The sequence below is a fragment of the Dendropsophus ebraccatus genome, chromosome 15 (assembly GCF_027789765.1).
Source record: "Dendropsophus ebraccatus isolate aDenEbr1 chromosome 15, aDenEbr1.pat, whole genome shotgun sequence".
In the NCBI taxonomy this organism is placed as follows: Eukaryota; Metazoa; Chordata; class Amphibia; order Anura; family Hylidae; genus Dendropsophus; species Dendropsophus ebraccatus.
The window spans coordinates 45,057,408-45,070,994 of NC_091468.1; the positions used below are offsets into that span (position 1 = coordinate 45,057,408).

Sequence of the window (13,587 nt, forward strand, 5' to 3'; positions counted from 1 at the left end):
CAGGATTTCTTTATTTCTGTTCATTGTTTTACAGCCCAGTCACTGCAGATGAGGAAACAGAAGTGGTGATAAGTGAAACTGTGACATATATTGTGGAGCCATCCGATGATAATGGGTATTATGCTAATACTGAATAAATAATCATTTGTTTCTATCAATGTAGCCTTATAAGGGGTTGTAGTTTAGATTATTTCACTTTATACTTTATTATTTATATTTATATATATATATATATATATATATATATATATATATATATATATATATATTAATATATTTAAAGTTATATTTTCTTCTATGCTTTTGGGGATGAAAGTTTTCTGCATTTTTACATTATTGACTTTGTGAGTTAAATATCATACATTTAGTTTTGTCTGGATTGTGACAGATGCGGCAATATAATTATGTGTACTTTTTTAAATTTTATTTCACAAGGACATGCAATCACGTCATTGCTCACATGGTGCATTGAAATACTTCAGATTACAGTGTATTATGCCCTTGGCTAGGTTCACACAACGTCTTTTTTTGGCCATTCGACATCCGTCTTTGTGGACGTCCGTCATTTTGAGTTAAAAAAAAGTCTGTTATTTTGAAATTACGGACATTATTTAAAAATAATAGACGTTATTTGACCTTAAAACGACGGACGTCCACAAAGACGGCCATAAAAGACGTTGTGTGAACCTAGCCTTTCAGTGTATGGCCAGATTCACACATCCATGATATACTGTCTGTAAGCCGGCTGTATATCACGGATTGAACTCTACGGGACTCATTTTAATTCATTATGATTCGGTGAGCTCCCGAATGTCCACCGCTGTACACCGTATTATGTCATGGTGTGTTGAGAGCAGTGGTGTAGCTACCATGTAGGCAGATCACGCAACTGCTACGGGGCCCGGGCAGTAAGGGGACGAAGTATAGTCTGCCTTCATGGTATGCCACTCAACGGATCACCGCAGCACCTATGAGCCCCGTGGGTGACAGCTTCCCCTACCCCCCCCCCCAGATCGCAGCGTAACATCACCTTTCCCTATACTCTGCCTGGTGCAGTGTTCCTTCCTTCTCACAGGTCCCCGGTACACCAGTGAGGTTGCCTGTGCATCAGAGACCTGTCAGAACTATGGAACGCTACGCCAGGGGAAAGGGGAGGGAGGGCCCATACAGAATTCATGGGGCCCTGTACAGTTTTTTGCTATAGGGCCCCATGAATCTTAGTTATGCTCCTGGTTGAGAAAAGCAGGTGTCAAATAAATAAACCAACAATAAATATACATAATTCAGTGGCCATAGGCTCCAGAAGTGTAGCTGGAATCTCCTCTGGCCCCACTGCAAAATATATAACATGACCCCCCCATCTTTTACTCTTCATTTAGAGTACATGGCCATTTAAAAAAAAATATATAGACTTCAGGCCCCCTGTGCAAAAGCAACCAGTGCATTCTGTGTATTATGCCTCTACTTATGGTATGAAAACCATCCAACCTAAAAATATACATAATAAAAGAAAAAGTACAGTAAAAAAATAAAAGCTGCTGAGGTACACTTTGTATAGTAGTAGTATTTACCTGTAGGAAAAGTAGGGGTCAGTCTCTCTCCAGTGATGGACGTGGCACATGGGTCACATTGCACCCAGTTTATGTCTATGCTGTTGGCTACAGCTGGGACTTGGCATAGTTTTCTGATCCTTTGCAGAAGTTAAATGGTGTTGGAAAAGGGAAGCTTTATCAATATTCCATTTGGCCGAAACACCATAATTTTCGGTTTCGGCTCCCATACTTGACAAAGGTTCAATGTGAGCCGAAACATCGTATTGTATTCTTGATCCTTCAATAAAGCTTGAAGAATTTTCCATGTGGATGCTGTTGGCTGCTAAATACAGTATAAGTCCTGTCTGTGTATGACTAATATATATAATTTTTACAATGCAGATGTTAGTGATTTACTTTCCTGGTTACTTGTCTCTAGTGAAATTATACGTGAGATTATAACCACAGAAGAAGACATCATAAAAGACGGACAAGAACTAAAGATAGTCGAGGAGAAAGAGATAGACTATGTAGAAACATGGGAATCCTATGAGACTACTGAAGATTCAGAGAAGGTAAAGCCTTTACTATAACTTTATCCTTGTAGTATTGAGTATAGAGGGGCCAGTAATAGCTGGAGTTGCCATAAACAAACTCTGAGGGGATGTGCACACTATGGAATCCTGGCGGATCACTGCAACTCCCAGTGGATTCCTCAACTCATCCCTGGTCTCTGCTGGTCCCATAGGCTTCATTGTATGGTTTGACAAATTCTGCCGTCCGCCTAAAGAATGAACCCACTCATTCTTCGGGCAGATGGCGAAATCTGCCAAACCATACAATGAAGCCTATGGGACCAGCAGAGATGTGTGCGGCCGTGAGCTGCGGAATCCATGGCGGGTGATCTGCCCCCTCAACACTGCATCACTTCTCTTGGACCCACACCAGCCTCCTCTAGCTCACTCTCCTGCGACATCATGAGTACCTGCTCAGCCAGTCAGTGACTGGGGCGGGACACCACTGCAGTCACTGACTGGCTGAGCAGGTACATTCCCCAGGGTCGGGACGTAGCAGGAAGCCAGGAAAGAATGTCCAGTGGCTCTTAGGAAGCAGTTGATGTGACACTGCAGGGGCACAGGGACAGATAAGTATAGGTTCTTTATTATGTTCTCCCTACCCCCTGCCTGCACAAGATATATATATATATTAAGGCTGGGTTCACACTACGTATATTTCAGTCAGTATTGTGGTCCTCATATTCCAACCAAAACCAGGAGTGGATTAAAAACACAGAAAGGCTCTGTTCACACAATGTTGAAATTGAGTGGATGGCCGCCATATAACAGTAAATAACGGCCATTATTTCAATATAACAGCCGTTGTTTTAAAATAACAGCAAATATTTGCTATTAAATGGCGGCCATCCACTCAATTTCAACATTGTGTGAACAGAGCCTTTCTGTGTTTTTAATCCACTCCTGGTTTTGGTTGCAATATGAGGACCACAATACTGACTGAAATATACGTAGTGTGAACCCAGCCTAATGCTATAACTGTTGTCTGATAGAAATATGCATGTTCATAAAGCTAATGTCCCCCTTCCTTTAGGAGTCTTCTCAGCAGGAAATCCCTGATGACCCTGATGTCGTCATCATTCAAGAAAGTGAGAGACCAGAGGGTGATGGGAATGAGATTGTGACATGTGCTGGAAAAATATTGGATGATGAATAAAACATTTTATATGGGTGTTTATGGCTGTTTTCTTACTTTTGAGACACCTTGTACAGTATATACCATGATTGTCCGTGATTTATACCATGTAATATGGCATTTCTCCAGCAGTGGCTGCTGCAGGAGAACACTTCATCTGCCTATAGGTAACAGCTGACTGCAGGAGGTGTCACTAGTGATAATTTGCCTTCTGTAGAGATATTTGTAGCCATTCAAAAACTGTATTAGAAAGTCATAGGCCAACTTTGATTTACATTGATAAATGAACAGGAAATTAATAACTTACATCTCAGCAATATATCCTCATTATTTAATATATACGATTAAAGAGGTATTCCAGGAAAAAAGTAGGAGATTGTGAAGGGTCCGACCTCTGTGCCCCCCGCCAATCTTTGTATCGAGTCCCGGCTTATGTATTATGAATACAGTCACGGGTACGGTACAAGACTCGCAGCTCTTTTCATTCCTATGGAGCTGACGGAAAGAGCCAAGTACAGCAATCTCCTACTTTGTTTTTCCTGGAATACCTCTTTCTTCCGCAGATTGTGCCATAACTGAGCTCTAGGTACAGTATCAGATCTTTAGTACACCCACCCACGGCAGTTTTACTAGAATTTTACTGGCAGAATAAACATTAAAAAGTGCAAACCCACCCCCAACATCACATTTATTTTTTCATATTCAAAATTTTTATTAAAGATTTTACAAATCAAATATGGATAACAAAAAACAGGGAAAGAAGTGGGATACAAAACATATGCAAGGCATCCAAGTAAGGTATATAAAGAGAGACAGAAAAGCATCGTAAAGCAATAAACTGCAGCATAGACTCAACATCGTAGGAGTTTTAGAGCAAAGTGGAACTGCCAAGTCTCATTGGAACAACAACCATAACAATTAGCAAAAAGGTGGTGTCCACTGTCTCTACCCAACCAAGAAGAAGTGACCCCCTTAGAGTTACTAAAGATAAATCAAACCTTATACTAGAGGGGGGGAAGACCGGACTGGGACTTAAAATCAGCCCTGGCACTCAAACCTCAGCAGCCCACATAATATATCCTCCCCAATATATGATAGATAGGGGTGTACATTGCTGTAGCAAATTCTGCTCATTACTCACTACTTCATTAAATATATGAACCTCACCATCAACACATAAAAAAACAACATAATCTGCTGTGGATTTGTTGTTGCATATTTATGTATTTCAGCTGCACCAAATCCACAATGGATCTGTGTGGTCCATACCCGGTACAAAGCTGTAGATCCCGGAATACAAATGCGGGGAGATATAAGCGACAGGACCTTTAGTCTAGTTAAACTTTTATAATCATCCTTTTCATTACCAGCTGAAGTGTCACATAGGCGGAGACAAGCCACAGCTGCACCTCCCCCTTCCTGCTCTGACTGATTTACATACATGGGGCTGCTGCGGATGTTGCTGTGACACTTTAGCTGGTAATAAAAAGGATGATTATGAAAGGAGTGATTATAGTGCAATTACGTCCAGTGACTTACAGGAGGCGTCTTCTCTGCATGAATTGCAAGTGACGTTTTTGCTGAACTTGTTCTCTTTTTCTTGCTCGGCTATCATGAAGACTTCTCCGGCCGTGACTCCTCTCTGCAAGATCTACCAGAGAAACAATTTAAGATCCGTGCTCCAGCATCATCCCCAAGTGTATTTCTTTACACAGTAACCTTGCTCCCTTTTGACCCCCTTATAAGCAGTTAGGCCCAGTCTGTGTCTCTAAATAGTAGTCCAGCCCTTCTGCACACCTATATAGTATTATAGTATCAGGTCCCCTCTGTACCCCATATAGTAATAGGAGTCTTCTGTGCTGTGTCTCTGTATAGTAATAAAACATTTTCCCCTATAGTAGTAAGGCCCCTTCTGTGCCCCATATGCCCTCTCTGTGCTCCAATAGATTACAGGCCTCCTTTCTATCCCCACATAGTATTGGACCACTCTCTGCATGAAGCATAGGCCCCACTGTATTTGACCTCTCTGAGCCTTCGTATAGTATAGCCAGGGCTTTTAATGATATATTAAAAGCTGCATAGCCCTTCAACTAGTTTCACTTTGCAAAGAGCATCATCAGGAGGAGGGATTATTTCATTTGCCCCCCTCCTCCTCATGACGCTTATTTCATTTGCCCCCCTCCTCCTCATGACGCTTATTTCATTTGCCCCCCCCCCCCTCCTCCTCATGACGCTTATTTCATTTGCCCCCCTCCTCCTCATGGCGCTTATTTCATTTGCCCCCCTCCTCCTCATGACGCTTATTTCATTTGCCCCCCTCCTCCTCATGGCGCTTATTTCATTTGCCCCCCTCCTCCTCATGACGCTTATTTCATTTGCCCCCCTCCTCCTCATGACGCTTATTTCATTTGCCCCCCCTCCTCCTCATGACACTTATTTCATTTGCCCCCCCTGCTCCTGATGACACTTATTCATTTGCCCCCTGCTCCTGATGACACTTATTTCATTTGCCCCCTGCTCCTGATGACACTTATTCATTTGCCCCCTGCTCCAGATGACACTCTTTTCATTTGCCCCCTGATCCTGATTACACTCTTTTCATTTGCCCCCTGCTCCTGATGACACTCTTTTCATTTGCCCCCTGATCCTGATGACACTTAGTTCATTTGCCCCCTGATCCCGATGACACTCTTTTCATTTGCCCCCTGATCCTGATGACACTTATTTCATTTGCCCCCTGCTCCTGATGACACTTATTCATTTGCCCCCTGCTCCTGATGACACTCTTTTCATTTGCCCCCTGATCCTGATGACACTCTTTTCATTTGCCCCCTGATCCTGATGACACTTATTTCATTTGCCCCCTGATCCTGATGACAATTATTTCATTTGCCCCCTGATCCTGATGACACAATTATTTCATTTGCCCCCTGCTCCTGATGACGCTTATCTCATTCGCCCCCTGCTCCTGATGACGCTTATGTCATTTGCCCCCTGCTCCTGATGACGCTTATGTCATTTGCCCCCTGCTCCTGATGACACAATTATTTCATTTGCCCCCTGATCCTGATGACACAATTATTTCATTTGCCCCCTGCTCCTGATGACGCTTATCTCATTTGCCCCCTGCTCCTGATGACACAATTATTTCATTTGCCCCCTGATCCTGATGACACAATTATTTCATTTGCCCCCTGCTCCTGATGACGCTTATCTCATTCGCCCCCTGCTCCTGATGACGCTTATCTCATTCGCCCCCTTCCTCCTGATGACACTTATTTAATTTGCCCCCTGATCCTGATGACACAATTATTTCATTTGCCCCCTGATCCTGATGACACAATTATTTCATTTGCCCCCTGCTCCTGATGACGCTTATCTCATTCGCCCCCTGCTCCTGATGACGCTTATGTCATTTGCCCCCTGCTCCTGATGACGCTTATGTCATTTGCCCCCTGCTCCTGATGACGCTTATGTCATTTGCCCCCTGCTCCTGATGACACAATTATTTCATTTGCCCCCTGATCCTGATGACACAATTATTTCATTTGCCCCCTGATCCTGATGACACAATTATTTCATTTGCCCCCTGCTCCTGATGACGCTTATCTCATTCGCCCCCTGCTCCTGATGACGCTTATGTAATTTGATGACGCTCCTTGAGGAGAGGTTATCCAGAATTAGATAAACATGTCCGCTTTCTCCCAAAAACAGCACCACATTTGTCCTCAGTTTGGGTGCGGTACTGCAGCTTAGTTCCAGGGAAGTGAATGGAGCTGAACTGTAATACCACACACAACCTGAGGACAGGGGTGGTGATGTTTTTGGAAGAAAACAACCATGTTTTTCTAATCCTGGATAATCCTTTTAATTTTACAGTAATGGTTATAATTAGAGATGAGTGAGTCTGGTCGAGGTTTGGCTTCATACAAACCTGAACCATCGGCCTTTGAATCCCGCTGTCTTCTCGTTCCTTGCGGAAGGTGGAGATGGCACAAGTCCCGCCTGGAAAACAGAGATACAGCCTATGACCTAGGCTGTATTCCTGCTTAAAAATGCAACTTGTGCTATCTCCATGGAGCGGGGAGACAGCGGGATTCAAGGGCCAATGGTTCAGGTTCTTATGAAGCCAAACCTCGGCCAGGCTCACTCATCTCTAATTATGACCTTAAAGTCACTACATGTGTGCACAAAAGCCATTTTAATATCAAGTTTAATTGAACGCAATAAACTGTAAAGGACTATTTAGGACTTTTTGAGCAGCAACTGTATGGCTCAAAAAAGTGTGTGTGAATATAACCTGACAGACAAAAGTCCAGCACCTCGTTCTGATCTATTAGAATTCACAGCTTTACAAGAGATCCATAATGCAAGACACCATTGTTACCAACAAATGTGATGGTAATGGCGTCTTGTATCAGGGATTTACTATAAAGTTGTGAATATTATTTCACTGGAAGAAAGTGCTGGACTTTTGTCTATGGAATACTACGTATATTTAATCACATTTGAATACAGATTATTCCAGTGGTGTAAGTGCTGTAGGATGTGCTGGTCACCTGCATCCACACATCACACATGCTATACATACATCATAAACACACAACACACACTGTGCATGCATACATATATACATACATACACACACCATGCATACATACATACATATATACATACATACAGACATGCACACACATTGTGCATACATACATATATCATATATACACACACACATCAGAGATGCGCGGAGTGTCGGACTTTTGGTCCAATAGCAGTTCGCTCGATCGTGAGGTCCCTTTGCGGTATGGGATTTAGTCACTACCCTCTGTGCTGTAGGGGGCAGCAGCTGCTCCTCCTCTCTCCTCCAGGAAGCTGATCCTCTGCGGCAGGAAATGACGTCAGCCGTCAGAGTAGGTTGTAGCTGACGTGCCTGTGCGGCACCTACACATGGGAGGGGGAATATGCCGGCCCTGACCAATCCGGCAGAGGCTGAGTGAACAGTGCAGAGGCCGGCAGCGCTGTTCTCTCAGCCATTGCAGGGGCCAATGTAAGTGTGCAGGGGGACCAGCGGCCCCTCTGATTGGTAATCCTGGCAGCCCAGCAGGCATTTGCCCGGCCTGCCAGATTACCAATCCGGGCCTGTAAGGACCCAGCCACAACATAGATAACGGGATGAGAGGCCCAAGAACAAAAAAACGCACTGGTTTAAAGGAATCTCCTAGTTATTATTAGTACAAAATGTATTCAATAACAGCACTGTACCAGTAGGAGTACCAATACAACTAGCTGTAGTACACATGCAGTGCACCAGGGGGCTCCACCTCACTTGAACATCTCTCATACAACTAAAAGAGAATATCTATCTATATCTATATATACAGTACTTATAGCACCAGGACAGCCATGTTTGCGCAGTGTTGAGAAGGCTTTGATGAACACAGCAAAACTTTGTGTGAAATCATCTTCATTGCACGTACATCCATATTGGATGGGATGCCCAAAAGACACAGCTGGCATACACTGTAATGAATAGCAATGAGGGAAAACACATTGATATGGAGAAAACAATGGTTCACTTTAAATAGCACCAGGACAACCCACAGAGCAGGCTTTGACATCCCACATAAATAAACCATAGCAATGGGAAATGATTTCACACTTCCCTCCAAACCCTATAATCATCATTGTCATGGTTGTAGTTGATGCAAGGCCCACAGATATTTTGTAATGTTGTTATGTTGCTGTTTACAATATGGGAAGTGTAGTATATAATTCTGTATTATATAATACAGAACAGAGCTGCTCCTGTCTAAAATAAATTATCATAAACTTTCTAAGCGCCCAAAGTCTTGGTGGCTAAAGACAGATTTTTGCTGCCCTTTTAGTGATAGTTTGTGCTTAAAGGGGTAGTTCACTATAACATTTTTTCTTTGAAATCAACTGGTGTCAGAAAGCTATACAGATTTGTAACTTACTAAAAAAAATCTCTAGTCTTCCAGTACTTATCAGCTGCTGTAAGTTCTGCAGGAAGTGGTGTGTTCTTTCCAGTCTGACACAGTGTTCTCTGCTACCATGTCAGGAACTGTCCAGATCAGTAGCAAATCCTCATAGAAAAACCTCTCCTGCTCTGGACAGTTCTTGTCTTGGACAGAGGTGGCAGCAGAGAGCACTGTGTCAGACTGGAAAGTATAAACCACTTTTTGCAGGACATACAGCAGCTGATAAGTACTGGAAGACAGTTTTTTTTTTTTTAAATACAAGTACCAAGAGGAAGTGTTCCTGATCATCCTATATCATTGCAACTAATGGTACAGATACAGGTTAATTAGCAATAAATCAATTAAGCACTTAAAGGCGAAGTCCAATATTGAACATTTTTTTCAAAAGAGACGGTGAGGAGGTGGCAGAACTTAACATGCACCTACCTCCCCAGCTCCAGTGCAGGGGTCTGCTGTCCCCCACTTTGGTTCCCGATCCCCCGGCCGCTTCCTGGTCTGAGCGGGGACCCAGGTTGTGATGTGTCAGCCCTGTTCAGCCAGCAGCTGTAGTGGGGTTCCACCTCGGCCCACAATGTACACTGAAGGATGCCCCATGGCTGTGGTGCAGTGGTGGTGGGCTGAATCAGCTCGACATTACTGTGCATTCTACGGAGGTTACACATGTCTCCACAAGGACAATCCAATCCAAGCCATGGAGACCTGTGTTACATGGGGGGAATCAATGGGAGGCAGTGAGGGATTAATAATAATAATAATAATAATAATATTTGTATAGCGCCAACAGATTCCGCAGCGCTTTAAAAATCATACTTACCGCTCCTGAGGATCCCAGCCACTCAAATGATGGCGCAGCCTGGCCCTCAATCTCAGAGTGAAGATCGGTTGACGGAAACCTAGGCAACAGGCTGTCTACAGTAGAGGAAGAGACAGAGGCCAAAGTACAAAAGAAACCATTTTTGCTAATTTGCTAATACAAACCATTTGCAAAGTTGCTTTCTTTTGCATTCCCTATAACCTAACAAAGGTTTAGGTGATGGGAATACTCCTTTGGCTAGGTTCACATGTAACAGATCTGCAGTGGATTTCGTGAATTCACTGCAAAATCCTTACTGTCGTTTTGATTAGGGCTACATACTTGCAGCGAAATTTTCATTCCGTGCCCAGGGCTCCTCCTGTGGCTCCTGACATCCTGACATCCCACTCAGCCAATCAATGGCTGCGACGGGACAACGCACTAAGCAGGATGTCAGATTGGCTAAGCGGGATGTCAGATTGGCTAAGCGGGTCGTCAGGATTCTGGGAGCAACGGTAAGAGGCCGGAGCATGGACCAGGCATGGACCAGGTAATGTATACACTGGGCCATCGCGGGATAAGGGGGACAGCGTTTATATACTCGCAGCTGGATAAAAATTCCGCTGCAAGTATGTAACACTATTCAGAATGACAGTAAGGGATTCACAACGGATTTTGCTGCGAACTCGCAGCGTGAAATCCGCTGTGGATCCGTTATGTGTGAATCTAGCCTTAAAGAGGATGTACCATCATTAATCTGACCCAGGGATAGAACGTTCTATCAACGGGTCTCGGGCCGGAGCTGAAGCACAGGAGGCGGGCTGGCCCGCCCCCAGTGGGTGGATTCTAAAGGAGCCGCGTCATTGAGGGGAGGGAATTCCCTCCCATGGGGGGCGGGGCCCGCCTCCTGTGCTTCAGCTTTGTCCCTGGACCCGTTGATAGAACGGTGCCGTACACGGGAACCGGGCCGTGGTTCAAAAAACGGACTGCTTTCCTGTGATGGCGCCGTTCTATCCCTGGGTCAGATTAAAGAGGATATACCTGATGGTTCCCATACACTGTATACTTTTGCCGGCAGGCCAAATGTATTGGAAGAATGGGGGGCCGAATAGGGGGAAAAACTAAAGGTGTTATTAAACATGTATGGGGACCTTTACTCTTAGCATACAAGAATCCTCTCCTTGGCCGGCGGCTCAGTCCGTCAATAATTCCCATAGACTTCCATTAAAAATATTGATGGGCTGCACTTTTGCCCGTAGATCACTCTGCTGTGATCTTTTCCCAGCTATAACTTCTGATCGGAGCGGGCGTCAGCAGAGAGACCCCCTATGATCAATAACTTTTGACCACATGTGAAAAATGTATTTTAGTGGCAGATCCACTTTAAGTGGAATTGATGTCTTTTCATGCTCTTATCAAAGCATAGTTAGCTCCAGAAGCACATTACCTGGACAAATGATCTGCCTGCCCAAAAACCTATGTATCTCAAGTAGAGATGATCGAACCTCGGGAAATCCTAGGTTCGATCAAACTTGAACATTCTCGAACCTGCCGCATTTGATTCCCAATGGCTTCCCGGTCCGGTGCGGAAGAAGGAGCGTGCCCAGGGACCGCCTGGAAGTCCGGGATTCAGCCTAGGTAATAGCCGGGCAGTCTCCTCCTTCCCCACGGAACGGGAAGGCATCAGGAATCAAATGCGGCAGGTTCGAGAATGTTCGAGTTCGATGGAATCTAGGATTTCCCGAGGTTCGATCATCTCTAATCTCAAGTATAGTAAGAAGTGCGCAGGAATACCCCCGGACACTGTTACTATACTTGGAATATACATTATCGTAATCTCATGTCTAAGACCCCAGTGCGGTTTTGGCACAAGGTACTATAGGATAACAATGGCAGTTCAGCAGCCCCCACAGAGCAGTTGTATCTACAATCAAGCCTAATTAGAGAAGAACAATAGGCAGCCCACTCCTAGGTGACAAATGGAGAACCGCTGCTGTCGGCTTTGTGAGCAGAGGACATACATTCCAAGCTATTGATATTTCCTTTTTTTCATTGAAATAAAAACAGTGACTCATATTTCCTTCAATGCAGTTAGTGGGTGGATTTGACATTAATGGTTATGTGTGCGACACCTTTGTCTTTTTAAAAGATGTCAATCATTATCCTAAAGCTGTGAAGTCTTTCACCTATTATGCTAGACTACAGAGGCATCAATAAAAGCATGTTCAGCTGCTAATAGTCCGGGTGTGAAATAACCTTTATTATCTGATGCCCACTGGCGTAAAGTCTGTACAGCTCCAATAGTACACAGCTGTCCAGGATGCTCAGCTAGAAGCAATGCTTCAATGGGTGACTCTCAGCATTGACAGTCTGATGATGGACAGGGCCTCTTTATCCATAGAAGCAGTGGTCCAAATGATATTGCTGTGTGTGTGCGGGGAATGATGGTAATGTCCTGTCGGAGTTAGCTTAGTGGTATTGTGGGTGTATGGTCACTTAGGCACGTGTCACGGTAGCTTGGAGTAGCCTTGTTACCCACCCCTAGTCGGATTGAGCCCACTTCCGCAGATCTGGATAGCCCAAGTGTACGTTGGTGTGTTGGTGCAAAATGATAGGCAGAGACCAGTGATTTAACCAGAATAACGTCTGTTTACTTGGTGCTTCAGTGCAATACACAAAAAATTGATATAGCTTTAATAATTTCAGGTGGAGGTAGAAGAGTGAAGAAAAGGTATTCTGAGAAACGGAAGAGAGTAGAGTAGAGGGGCGTCTTGAGGGCCCTGTCCTAGCAATGTACTCGAAATAGCATAGCTGAGAATTGTAGAGGTGAAGAGAAGATACTCGTACTGACGTTTACTGACCACCTAATGTCCTACAGTGTTGGGGTACCCATCCTGGCAGGGTAGCACGAGGTCTCAGGTACCTGCGCTCGGTAAAGCAGACTTCCTGAACCTCTCCAGGATAGTCATGCTTTACACAGTGGAATACGTAGGCTAACTGCAACTTTGTTCCACTGGAGTCTGTGCTGGAGACAGGTCACTGTCCTGTACTGTGTAGAAGGTATCCCTGGCATGGACAAGGTGATCCTCAGATGACGTCCTTTCCTCCTGAGGTGACTAGCACTGCATACTTGAGGTAGCTTCTTGCTCGAGAACAGAGGTCTGGCTCACTCTCCAACTCCTGACTAGGTACTGACTAACTAGCCCCTCCCACCAGGTACTACACTCCTTTTCTAAGTACGAACTAAACCTCCCAGTGATTGGTGGGGTGGTGGGGTGCACGAAAGAACGGAGAAGATAAGGAGAAAAAGGAGGAAAAAACAGCCTCCACCTGTGACAGAAGGAAAAGAAACACATGACGTAGGACAATTAACCCCTTGCTTCCTTCAGCTGTGCATAGAATAAAATATAAAAGAAACACAGTAGTAACACCTAGTGGGGAAAACACAGAACACACTTAAACCATACCCCACTGTGTGAGCCTGCCACAAGTTACTTTGCCCAGGTGCAATAGAACTTAGGGCCCTATTCCAACGGACGATTATCGTTTGCAT

At 44.4% G+C, this 13,587-nt stretch overlaps 1 protein-coding gene across 3 annotated transcripts in view; it reads left to right on the top strand.

Annotated features, from left to right (window-relative positions):
- The window catches only part of LOC138774354 (protocadherin Fat 4-like), a 78,815-nt gene extending 75,542 nt beyond the window's left edge, over positions 1–3,273 (top strand). For all 3 annotated transcript variants that reach the window (XM_069955123.1, XM_069955125.1, XM_069955124.1), the window contains 3 exons: positions 35–115; positions 1,972–2,107; positions 3,141–3,273. In XM_069955123.1, coding sequence (XP_069811224.1) covers positions 35–115; positions 1,972–2,107; positions 3,141–3,263 — 340 coding nt within the window. In that variant the 3' untranslated portion in view covers positions 3,264–3,273. The remainder of the gene's footprint in view (positions 1–34; positions 116–1,971; positions 2,108–3,140) is intronic.
- Positions 3,274–13,587: the final 10,314 nt, after the last annotated feature.